Below are 13,166 nucleotides of genomic sequence, written 5' to 3'. Positions count from 1 at the left end.
CATTTTGTTTTTACTCTTATGCTCAATTTGCCGCCATAGCATATCTAATCTCATATCCTAACAACACTTTTACATTGTTTATGTTCACATGATTTTAGATTAAAGTCTTTCACATTACAGTCACTGAAAATAGATTGGTTATGATAACTTGTTTGTCTGTCCTCATATATTGTTTTGAAGTTACTAGTTAGACTTCCCTTACTTTTAGAACTAGATTTCATAATCAGAGTATGTTCTGTCTTCCAGAGTAAGATGTGTTGAATATTGTAGTCATCAGTTTCTGGTTTATATGTCCTTTCATATATTTAGTTAACGTCGAAACAGTTGCTTGCATTTCATAGGTAACATATAAGATTTATGATTTGTGTTTTGGATATCAGACTGATTAGTAATTTCAGGGCACGTCAGATTAGATGTATAATGTAAGTTATTTGTCTGTATTTCAGGCAAATGGTGCTGTTCATCCTTTCATGCAGAACTTTTTAGGCAGAAGACAAAACAATCCAGGTGGGTATCGAAATAATAAAGGATTTTCTATTCTTGAGAGAGGTCATATGTCACTAAAGACCTAGCATATAATTTTCACATTGATTTAGCTATCATCCCACTTTTGTGCAAGATCTTTAATAATGTATTCTGGACAACAGTATTCCTTCATACTCTTTATGCTTAATTTTACAATCTTATATAGGTAGTGCTATAAGTGCCATCAGATCAAAGCAATGGAAAATAGGCATTGGGCCAGTTTATTTATTTATTCATTTTTTCAACCAACTGCAGAGACATATACCATATGATTTGTTGGTGAAAGGCAGCTTATATCCCAGAAAATGGAAAATTATACTATCACTCAGTTATCACCTCTTCATTTACTAGAGTTAGCACTCAACAATCACAAATTGATGTTACTTAAATGTACATTGAAGCAAAATAGGCAAAAAAGTTGGCTTTGAGCTGGTGAAAGGCATAGACATTTTACTTGGCCCTTCCTTTCATGTAGGTCTCTTATAGAAAGTCTGGTTACCCTTGACAAAGGAGAACATAGATCATTATGCAATACAGTAGTTATGCATAATGCATGCAAAAATTTTGACTAATTTGGAGGGAAGGCTGAAAATGTTTCAAAATAATACTATCATACACTAAAATATAGATAACTAGTGGTACTATAACTGATGTCACAACACTAAAACCAGCTAACATACATGGCAGTCTTTTACCCCATGAATTTCATTGGAAGGTAAGCAAACTCCCTCACTTGCTCTTCCCTTTCATGTAGTCTTACCAGAGGAATCATCAGGGGAGGAGCATTTATTTACAGAAAAACAAATATCTTCATGTTAACTCTGTTGTGAAGAGGAAGTTTCTTTAACATCCTAGCTTGGCTGTCTTCTTAGGGCCTCTCTCTCATTCTTGCTGCGAGATATATTGTATGTGATTATTCTGTATCAAAAGTCCTGTGAGACCTAAAAGCCTTGTCATTTGATCATATTGCAAGTCATGAGCTATAGTAAGGTTCTTAAGTATGGAATAATTTGTCAAAGTATGTCTCCTGCTGTAAATTTCTGGTTGGCAGATCTTTAGCATTTTCCCACTTGTTGAGAAATTTCTCTCTTTTGACCATGGAGCGAGAATCAAAGTACTAGTAAGAATTTCTAAGCTTTGTTATAAAGTTCTAAACCCTCGTAGACTGGAGTCCTGCCATTGTTCCTAGGAAAGACACTCTTAGGGTAACTCAAGCTGTTGTACAAGCATTTAGGCAGTTAACCCTGTTACCTCTGGTACTTTACCCCATCTGAAGTTGGTACCCCTTTACATTCTAGATAGAGGAAAGATGAAGGGTAGAGTTGGCTTATGCCTGTGCTTTCAACCTGGGCCAGTAATGCCACCAACTACACTACTGAGGTGCTTTAGTGGTACCTTTTAATTATGTTCATAATGCCAGAACAGGACAAAGCATGTGATATAGTCCAGCAGAGAGCTTATATAACATCTAACAAAATTTGTTTTGCTTAGGGGTTTCTTTTCTATGATTCTCTGTTAATCATCCTGGAATGCCATCGAAGGCAAACCTTGCCTTTTATACATCTACTGTAACAACCTCTTTTACATGGTTAGGATTAAAGCCAAGATTTTTTTCAACCTACTCCGAACCCTTCTATTCTCTGCTGTCATTGCTAGTTGAATCTTAATCAGACTTATCCTCAGCATCATTTTAGGCACATTTTTAGTAAGAGTAAAGGTTAATACTTTCTCCTATTCATAAAATCTAGTCCATGTCACCACACTTTTCATGAAGGATTATTGGCATTAGGTTGGTCATACCCTTTGACCAAAAGAGTCTGTCAAGACACTTTACATCCAAAACTGGCCTCTGTGCCACAGGATTTTCCAGAAGGAATTTCAGTGAATAATTCTTAAGAACGTTGGATAAAAAAAAGAGGCTACATCATTAAAAGTTTTATAACCTGTGCAATGAAGATTCTAATATAGCCATATCAGATTTAATTGATTCTCCCTTCATTTACCATGACTATCTTAAGCATCTATAGCAGACTATTTTTTAGAGGGCTTTGCAAGATAGTCAGATCCATCCCATAGAAATATGCCCTTTCAGGTTCTTGATCCAAATCTCTTACCTTGAGGATTAGCAACTGCTGTTGCATTCGGTGGTATGTACTGCCCTCCCTCAGTATTCCATAATGATCACATTTTACAGTTACATACTACAGTGTGTGTAAGATTTACTAATGATGATGGATAAGTTCCTCTTATTGTAGTATAGTTATTGATATGCTGATGTAGAAATGTTTCCTGTATACTTGCTGTGTGTTCATGTCAGTCAGTATTCCTGTCACTGCATCTTTACTGATGGTTGTTTATATGTGGTCCACTCCAGATATGACCTTAAGATTTTCATGAGAAAAACAATGGTTTTGATATTTTTTGTGCACTTACTCTTAAAAAAGAAATTCAATTTATGTTTAATTAGGATTGGCTAGTCCAGTAAAAAGGAGGCTTTTTCCCAAAAATTAGAGATGAGTAACTCTTAATGCATAACAAAAGATGATGGTTAATTTTTGTGCAGCTCTTGATGAATTGAAAAATATGAATTATTTCACTGTTTTGTACTCATTTGGGAAGGCCTTAGAAGTCGTTTGCACATCAAAAGGCATTCTTATGGCCAGGCTATCAAATTATATGATTTTCCTAAACAAGGAATGCTTAATTCTTAATTCAAGATGAAATAATCATGGTTTTGATATTGTTCATGCACCAAATGATTTTTTTCTCATTTCATTTTCATTTTGCCAATATGGTCAATAATGTGTTGTGCTTAAACTAGGAATGGTTAACTCCTATTTTGTGAAAAAAAATATTTTTTTGTCCATCCTTTCATAGGCATGAAAAAGAAGTAAATGATTTTGCCTTTTTATGTTCTCTGAAGGAAAACCATAAAGATCAAATGTGCACCAAGTGGGTTGATGTAAGGTTGGTGCTTGATCCCTTATATCTCATTTCAACAGTGTTTAGAAGCTTTTGCACTATTTGAGTCCACTAGAAACCACAAGAAAATCCAACCAACACAGATGCCAAGCATTATGGAACTGGCCAGTTTTCTCACTTATCACCAGGTTTACTTGTAGGGTGGATTTAGCATAGTTACCTCATTCGTCCTGAAAGGAATATCCACTACTTTCCCCTGAAGCTAAGACCACATCACTGCTCATGAAGCATCCCCCCCTTTGTCCTTCCTCCATTGCTGACTCATACCACAATTAGATTCATAAACCTTTGTAAGGGAGTTTCTGACCTTATTTGCTAAAGTCAGTGGTTGAAGGTACTTTAAATGAAGTGCAATCCATAGAATTAACCAGCTATCATACTTAGGATTCAGCTTACGGGTTATGCCACATTTTGAACTTCAGATTAAAGATAAAGTGATGTTCAAAGATGTATTTTTGTCCATAAGCATTGTCATTAGTTTCTTCATCCTTTTGCTTTTTGATGTCTTTTGCCTTTTTGGCTTATCTCTGCTAGCTGGTTTGGGAGCATACCCATTTACTGAGTTATTGGAGAGTTGCATTGCAAACATTATGTAAAAATTTTATTTGAAAAGACAAAAAGTGACTGTTTCTTAGTATGCATAGACATTGAAGTAGGCATATCAGTATTTTCTTAAATTCAATTTCTTAGAACTGTGAAGACTAAGGAAGTTTCTCTAATTATTCAGGTGCATGGACCCTTATCCAAAAGCATGGTTGCTTGTGTCACTGTTCGGAAGTGTAGGTGCTTGGGTCATTGGCCAAAAGTGTGGGTACTTGGAGTCACTGCCTCGAAGCCTTCTTCCTCTTTCTTACTTTTGTTAATGAGTAAGAATTTGTAAGACTTTATTATTAATTTGATCCACTTATAATGGGATTAATTGTAGCTTCTGATTTTGACATGTTGATTCTATTATCAATCAGTGATCTGAAATTCTACTCTCATATACTTGTATTATGTCTTACTCTCATTTTTAAGTTCAGTGACTAAGTAAAAACCATTGTGGGGAATTTCATGTTAAAGTTGAGGTAGTAACGAGTATTTCGAGACCAACCATGCAGGATGTCACACGTCATAGTGTATGATTGATGTGAATTGGTGAATGTGTGAGCCTGTATCCACAAACCAGCTTCATTTGTTGAAGCATAGTTTCTCACTCATTTGTAATGTTTTTTTTTTTTGTTTTTTTTCCGCTGTCTCCCGCGTTTGCGAGGTAGCGCAAGGAAACAGACGAAAGAAATGGCCCAACCCACCCCCATACACATGTATATACATACATCCACACACGCAAATATACATACCTACACGGCTTTCCATGGTTTACCCCAGACGCTTCACATGCCTTGATTCAATCCACTGACAGCACGTCAACCCCGGTATACCACATCGCTCCAATTCACTCTATTCCTTGCCCTCCTTTCACCCTCCTGCATGTTCAGGCCCCGATCACACAAAATCTTTTTCACTCCATCTTTCCACCTCCAATTTGGTCTCCCTCTTCTCCTCGTTCCCTCCACCTCCGACACATATATGCTCTTGGTCAATCTTTCCTCACTCATTCTCTCCATGTGCCCAAACCATTTCAAAACACCCTCTTCTGCTCTCTCAACCACGCTCTTTTTATTTCCACACATCTCTCTTACCCTTACGTTACTTACTCGATCAAACCACCTCACACCACACATTGTCCTCAAACTTCTCATTTCCAGCACATCCATCCTCCTGCGCACAACTCTATCCATAGCACATGCCTCGCAACCATACAACATTGTTGGAACCACTATTCCTTCAAACATACCCATTTTTGCTTTCCGAGATAATGTTCTCGACTTCCACACATTCTTCAAGGCTCCCAGATTTTCGCCCCCTCCCCCACCCTATGATCCACTTCCGCTTCCATGGTTCCATCCGCTGCCAGATCCACTCCCAGATATCTAAAACACTTCACTTCCTCCAGTTTTTCTCCATTCAAACTCACCTCCCAATTGACTTGACCCTCAACCCTACTGTACCTAATAACCTTGCTCTTATTCACATTTACTCTTAACTTTCTTCTTTCACACACTTTACCAAACTCAGTCACCAGCTTCTGCAGTTTCTCACATGAATCAGCCACCAGCGCTGTATCATCAGCGAACAACAACTGACTCACTTCCCAAGCTCTCTCATCCCCAACAGACTTCATACTTGCCCCTCTTTCCAAAACTCTTGCATTCACCTCCCTAACAACCCCATCCATAAACAAATTAAACAACCATGGAGACATCACACACCCCTGCCGCAAACCTACATTCACTGAGAACCAATCACTTTCCTCTCTTCCTACACGTACACATGCCATACATCCTCGATAAAAACTTTTCACTGCTTCTAACAACTTGCCTCCCACACCATATATTCTTAATACCTTCCACAGAGCATCTCTATCAACTCTATCATATGCCTTCTCCAGATCCATATATGCTACATACAAATCCATTTGCTTTTCTAAGTATTTCTCACATACATTCTTCAAAGCAAACACCTGATCCACACATCCTCTACCACTTCTGAAACCACACTGCTCTTCCCCAATCTGATGCTCTGTACATGCCTTCACCCTCTCAATCAATACCCTCCCATATAATTTACCAGGAATACTCAACAAACTTATACCTCTGTAATTTGAGCACTCACTCTTATCCCCTTTGCCTTTGTACAATGGCACTATGCACGCATTCCGCCAATCCTCAGGCACCTCACCATGAGTCATACATACTTTAAATAACCTTACCAACCAGTCAATAATACAGTCACCCCCTTTTTTAATAAATTCTACTGCAATACCATCCAAACCTGCTGCCTTGCCGGCTTTCATCTTCCGCAAAGCTTTTACTACCTCTTCTCTGTTTACCAAATCATTTCCCTAACCCTCTCACTTTGCACACCACCTCGACCAAAACACCCTCCTTTGTAAGGTTTTTTAACCCAAATGTCTTTTTTATTATGAGCCATACATTACATTAAGTAAGATATCTCATGACTAAGTAACAATCCTTGCAGAAAGTTTATTGTTAAATAGTAATGCCAGTTAAAGTGTGTAGACTTCTTTGAACACTTTGAAGGAAGTTATGCCTCAAGAAAGGGGAACCCAAACAGTAATAGTGATGGGTGTTTTTAATGCAAAGGTGAGAAATGTGGCAGTTGAGGGAATAATTGGTATACAGGGGGTGTTCAGTTTTTGTAAATGGAAATGGTGAAGAGTTGAAATTTTATGTGCTGAAAAAGGACGGGTGATTAGGAATACCTGGTTTAAAAAGCGAGATATACATAAGTATACATATGTAAGTGGGGAAAAGATGGCCAGAGGGGGGGGGGAATGTTTTTGGTTTTCGTGTTAGTTAAACGGGCGAACAAAAGAGGGGCCCTTTTGGGAATTTTTAATTTGTGCTGAGAGGGGGAAAAGGGAAGGGATGTCTGATCATTATCTTGGGGAAGTTTTGGGAGGGGTTTTTTCAGAAAAGAAGAGTGAATTGTTGGGGTAAGAGGGGGGTTTAGAGTAAGTGGTTTGGGGAAGGGAACTTGTTTTAGAGACTGAGTCAAGATGGAAAAAGGTTTTGAGAAAAAGGGAAGTAAGGGGAAGTGGGGGGGGCAGGGGATGTTTTTGGGGAACCCTGATGGTTTGGCGAAAAAGATGCTTGGGGTATGAAGAAGTTGGGGGAGGTGGGTTATTAAAAAAGGGAGTGAGGGTGGGAAATAAGAAGAAAATTTATTTGTGAAAGAGAAGGGAGGCATTTGGCGTTTTTGCAGGGAAAAAATGCGATTAAAATTGGGAGATGTTAAAAAAAAAGAAAACAGGGGGGCAAGAGAAAGGTGCAAGGGGTGAAAAAGAGGGCAAATGAGAGTTAGGGTGAGAGATTTATCTTTAAAATTTTTAGGGAGAAAAAAAAGTTTTTGGGGGAAGGGGGGAAATAAAGTGCGAAAGCAAGGGGGGGGCAAATGGAACTTAGTAAAGGGGCGCAAAGGGGGAGGTGATAAAAAATGGGGATGTAAAGAAGGGGGATGGAGTGAGTATTTTAAAGGGTTTGTTGAAAGTTTTTTGATGTTTAGAGTGGCAGATATAGGGTGTCTTTTTCAAAGGTGGTTTTTGCAAAAGTGGAGGGTTAGGGAGAATGATTTGGTAAACAAAGAGGTGGGGAAAAAGTTTGGGGAAGATAAAAAGCGGAAGGCCCGCGGGTTTGGGATGGAATTCCCAGTAAAATTTTTTTAAAAAAAAGGGGGGTAAATTTTTTATTAAACTGGTTGGTAAGGTTTTTAAAGAATTATGACTCATGGTGAGTGCCTAAAGGTTTGGGGGAATGGTGCATAGTCCCATTGTCAAAGGAAAAGGGGGATAAGAGTGAGTGTTTCAAATTACAGAGGTATAAGTTTGTTGAGATTCCTGGGAAAATTTTAAAGGGAGGGTAAATTTATTTAGAGGGTGAAGGCATGTACAGAGCCAGTTTTGGGGGAAAGCATTGTGGGTTCGAAGTTTTTAGGATGTGTGGATTCCGGTTTTTGCTTTGAAGAATTTTATGTGAGAAATAATTAGAAAAAACAAATGGATTTGTATGTAGCATTTATGGATTTGGAAAAAGGATATGATTTGAGTTGTTTTTGATCTCTGTGGAAGGTATTAAGAATATATGGGGTGGGAGGGAATTTTTTTAGAAGCAGTGAAAAGTTTTTAAAACGAGGATTTATGGCTTTTGTTTTTCGGGGGTTTGGAAGAGAGGAAAATGATTGGTTCTTTAGTTTAATGTTTGGTTTTTTCGGCAGGGGTGTGTGATGTCTCCATGGGTTTTTTAATTTGTTTTTTGGGTTTGGGGGTTTTTAGGGGGGTAAATGCAAGAGGTTTTTGGGGAAAAAAGGGGGAAGTATTTAAAAACTGTTGGGGATGAGAGAGCTTGGGAAGTGAGCAGTTTTTGTTTGCTGAAGATACGCGCTGGTGGGTGATTCATGTGAGAAACTGCAGAAAAGGGTGACTGGTTTGGTAAAGTGTGTGAAAAAAAGAAAAATTAAAAAGTTAAATGTGAATAAAAGCAAGGTTTTTAGGTACAGTAGGGTTGAGGGTCAATCAATTGGGAGGTAAGTTTGAATGGAGAAAAAATGGAGGAAGTAAAGTGTTTTAGATATCTGGGGGTGGATCTGGAAACGGAGGAACCCTGGGAAACGGAAGTGGGTATGGGGTGGGGATGGGGCGAAAAACCTGGACCTTGAAGAATGTGTGGAAGTCGAGAACATTATCTCTGAGAGCAGGGTGGGTGTGTTTGGGGGAGTAGTTTGGGTTCCCAAAAATGTTGTATGGTTGCGAGGCGGGGCTATGGATAGAGTTGTGCGCAGGAGGATGGATGTGTGGAAATGAGATGTTTGAGGACAAAGTGTGGTGTGAGGTGGGGTTTTATCGGTAAGTAAAGTAAGGGTAAGAGAGATGTGTGGGGGAAAAAAAAAGAGCGTGGTTTTGGGGAGCAGAAAAGGGGTTTTGAGGTGGGTTGGGCCATTCTTTCGTCTGTTTCCTTTCACTACCTCACTAATGCGGGAGACAGCGACAAAATATAATAATGAAAATAAATAATGCATATTATGAAAAGAATTGGGTCTAGGACCGACCCTGCGGCACACCACTCGTTACATCCAGCCAGTCTGAAGCTTTGCCATTTAATACTACACACTGCTTTCTTCCTGTAAGCCAGTCTCTGATCCATGTACAGAATTGTTTACCAATTCCGTGTGATTTGAGTTTATGTAAAAGTCTCTTGTGAGGTACTTTATCAAAAGCCTTTTGGAAATCTGAATATACTACATCAGATGGTACTTTTTCATTCCAATTCTGATTAGTGACATTAAAAAATTCCAACAAATTTGTCAGGCAGGATCCTCTATTATGGAAACTGTGTTGGCTGTCTGATATGATTTTGTGATCTAGGAACATGACAATTTTATTGTATTGTAAACCCACGACTCAACAGACTAATAGGGGAAAGGGGTGTCCATTAATGCCGTAAGTCCATTAAATCGAATGTAACCTATTTCTGTGACACATTTAGTTCACATGCTTTCTTTTAACTTCTCTATCACTGTAGAGTTTAGTGATACAATAGTTGAGTGGTGGGCACCCAGCATTGTGAGAGCACTCACCTGGCAGTTGGAGGCTGGAGTCAGACTGAGAGAGAAGTGATGCCACCCCTCTCCTGTGAAAAGATACTTCTTTATAGTAAAGTGAAAATGGACTTCCTGCTTTCATTGCACCTCTTAACATGGCGCAGTGACTAGGATTCAAACCTGCGCAAGAAAATCCCAAGTTATTGGGGCACACCTTAGGAAATCACCTCTGATGGGGGAGCCAATCTAGACAGAGAGGAGATGGAAGCTTTCTAAAAAGGAAAATGGGGAATCATGGCCTGCATCTCCTTAGAACACTTCCCCCAGTCCAATGGATGTGCCGCAGCAGTGGTAAAGGCAGCCAGACAGGTGTTGGAGAATGATAAGTTACCCGCATAGCTGGCAGCAGTAGGAAGACATTTGTGAGACGTGAGATGGTGTCCTGGCAACATTATCTGATGAACCTGTGATGGAGAACTGCTCTGCGAACCAGGGAGTAGGCCATAGCACAGAGCCAGGCTCATATGCAGGAAGGCCCAGCAGGTGACACCGCTACACTGCCCCAGCTGTCCGTGGGCACCCATCTGCGTGCAGGATGTCGCTCTGAAGGTGTGGTACAGGTTGGGCTTGGTAGTGGAGGTGAAGCTGCATAGACAAGGCTTGGTTAAGCTGAATGGCAGTGGCCGCCTGTCTTTGTGGAACCAACGTCACTTATTCCCCTGGGTTTTGTCAATCCCCCTGACACCAGTGGGTCAAGGGGAGTATATAGCACCAGTTGCTTTTCCCCCTGTTGTGGTGACACCCAGCCTCAGGTGGCATCGCCCTCACTGTGTGAGATACTTCCCCGCACACTTGCAAGGTTATGTATGTGGTGGCTCCTGTGGTGGGTGAACATACTAATTTGTTATATCATTTTTGTTCTGCTCTCATGTAAAGGAAGTGTATTGTTGCTGAGCAGTGATTTGTGTGTATATTTGCATTGTGCCTTATCAGAGTTTAATTTAATCTTTTTTTGTTTGTTTGTTTGTTTTACTTTTGTTTTATGTTTTGTTGCAACAAAATGTCATTTAGTAGCCAAAATTTCATGAGGGGGTGTAGGGTTTAGTTTGTGGTACAATAGTTGGGCTGCGGGCACCTGGCAGAGTGGAAATGATTGCGTTCCATGGCTTTCCTCTGTCAGGCAGTTGGAGGCAGGAGTCAGACTGAGGTAAAGGTAATGCCACCCCTCTCCTCTGAAAGGATACTTCTTCATAATAAAGTGAGGTTGGACTACTTGCTTTCATTGTGCCTCTTACAATCACTTGATGCCATTTTGAATTGTAAAGATTGCAGAATTACTTAATGAATAAAGTCACATTTCTGAAATAACAGAAACACTCTTTATACAATACTTTGAGGTAGTTTGGACATGTGGAAAGAATGCAAGACTAGGAGTTTGCAAGGAAAGAGTATGATAGTATAGTTAAAGGGGTTGGTGTGAGTTGAAGACCACCTATGACATGGGCAAATAGGGTGGATAAATACTGGAAGGAGAGAAAGAGGAAGAATGCATGGAATGGTGTATTCAAGGAAGGCATGTAAGGACAGGGATAAGTGGGGACTCTTTTGCCGTGGCCACCCTTTAATGGGAGTTCCCGGGGGAACGGGTGTCAATGGTATAGATAGATAGAATAAGTACTGCTACCTATTGTTCATCAGACTTACATTACTATGGATGAATTATGTTAGTATTTAGATAATATACCAAGTACTTGAATTTTGCTGCTAAAGATTTAATCACAAAAACAATATCATGATCACCGTTGTACCAAATAGGTAGTAGTTGGTAGGCAGCCAACAACTAGGGAGGTATATTACCAGTGCTACCCGCCTAGGTATAGGGAGGGTTAGCGATGGATGTAGTGTGCCAGCACTTTAATGGCTGTAAGCTTGCACTCCTCTTGACCCAGGTAACTGTCTTGTCTTTCTGCCTCACCCACATGTGGACTACTAGCATTCTATCCACAATTACACAATCTCTCCTTGTCATTCAGAACACTTAACTCACATAGCTCATTCTTTGTAAGTCTAGATTTTCTTTTGGTGAGCACTGTGTGATAGCCCTGCCTTTTGGCAATTTGGAAGTGGCAATAGATAGAAATGATAGTTAGGAATATTAGGAAGAAATGTTAGGTAGAATTAGTATGTAGGAATATTAGGAGCATTTAATGAATGTAGCCAGTAGGAACATTAGGTTGGATCCTGTGCAAACACTGCACCAGAGTTCCCTTTACCAGTAGCCTTTTAAGGGTGAGGTACCAAAGGCTAGGAAGCAGACAATAGAGTTCACTAGTTATGGTGACTCAATTTCTGTGGCCACCCCCTTGAGGGAGTTCCAGTTGGGAACAGGCATCAAATAGATAGATAGAAATATTGTGCCAAGTGTAATGTTCACCAAAAGGAGATTATTGTACTCTTTTCTTATCCATTTGTTTCTCTTCTTTTATATACAATATGTTTGCAGCATTAACATTCACAATTTCATGTAAAACGAATTTGTGTGAATTCTCATAGTCTTTACAAATTATCGGCACAGCCTGAAAGGGCATGGTAGGCCTACCTCCATATTACTGATGAACTGTAAATGAATTCCTTTTGATTACACTTATTTGCTTTTAAACAGATTGTTTTACTCATGCTAAATGTTGGTTTGCAAGATTTGATTTATCAGATGAGCAATTCCCGTGCCATTCCTGTTTTGTAGTATGGCAGCATTTTAGTAATTGATTTTAGGTAGAGAATTATCCATGATTTTGAAGGATATGGAGTTCAGATATTCTAATGTATGATGTAGAGATCTTTCACACCCCACTGTTGACTGTGACTCAGTTTTCTACAGGAAGCTCATATTATAGCTAGGTTCATTGTAAATGTATTTCATCAATGAATTTATGGCACAGAGGCACATTTGTGTAAATTTGACCCATCTGTGAGGTTGTAAGCACTTCATTGCATGAATAATAGAGTGAATGAAGTAGACACCTCCCTTTGTGGGAGACTGGTATGCAATAGACTCATTACCATGTTTTATTACAGTTTGTTTGTAAGTACTGAAAATGAATTTTTAGATACTTCTGTCCCTTCTTCTAAAATTGAATGATATTCATATATTTATTTATTGAATGAATGGTGGATATTTTTAGATACATGCTTGCCATTTCCTGCTTGAGGAAAGGAGCATCAGGAACACATGATTGAGCCATAAAAAGAAAATTCCTCACTTAGCTAGTGTCTATGTTCCTTCTTTTGAAAAGTAATACAGGAAGGGAGGATTTCCAGCCATCTGCTCCTGCTCCTCTTAGTTGCCTTCTATGACACACAGGGAATATGTGGGCAGTATTCATTCTCCCCTGTCCCTAGAGATAGGGGATATATCTTGTAATCCCACATATCTCAGTTACTGACCTTTTGAAAAATGTGTTTGATCGAAAGTAGAACAGCAAGTATGTTACTTCTAGCTA

At 39.4% G+C, this 13,166-nt stretch overlaps 1 protein-coding gene across 2 annotated transcripts in view; it reads left to right on the top strand.

Annotated features, from left to right (window-relative positions):
- The window catches only part of LOC139753393 (ubiquitin-associated domain-containing protein 2-like), a 42,120-nt gene that overhangs the window by 26,837 nt on the left and 2,117 nt on the right, over positions 1 to 13,166 (top strand). For both annotated transcript variants that reach the window (XM_071669841.1, XM_071669840.1), the window contains exon 7: positions 447 to 507. In XM_071669841.1, the coding sequence (XP_071525942.1) occupies positions 447 to 507 (61 nt within the window). The remainder of the gene's footprint in view (positions 1 to 446; positions 508 to 13,166) is intronic.

This window comes from Panulirus ornatus, chromosome 14 (genome assembly GCF_036320965.1).
Source record: "Panulirus ornatus isolate Po-2019 chromosome 14, ASM3632096v1, whole genome shotgun sequence".
Lineage (NCBI taxonomy): Eukaryota > Metazoa > Arthropoda > Malacostraca > Decapoda > Palinuridae > Panulirus > Panulirus ornatus.
The sequence above is the reverse complement of the archived record's forward strand: the minus strand, read 5'-3'. Positions and strand labels throughout refer to the sequence as shown.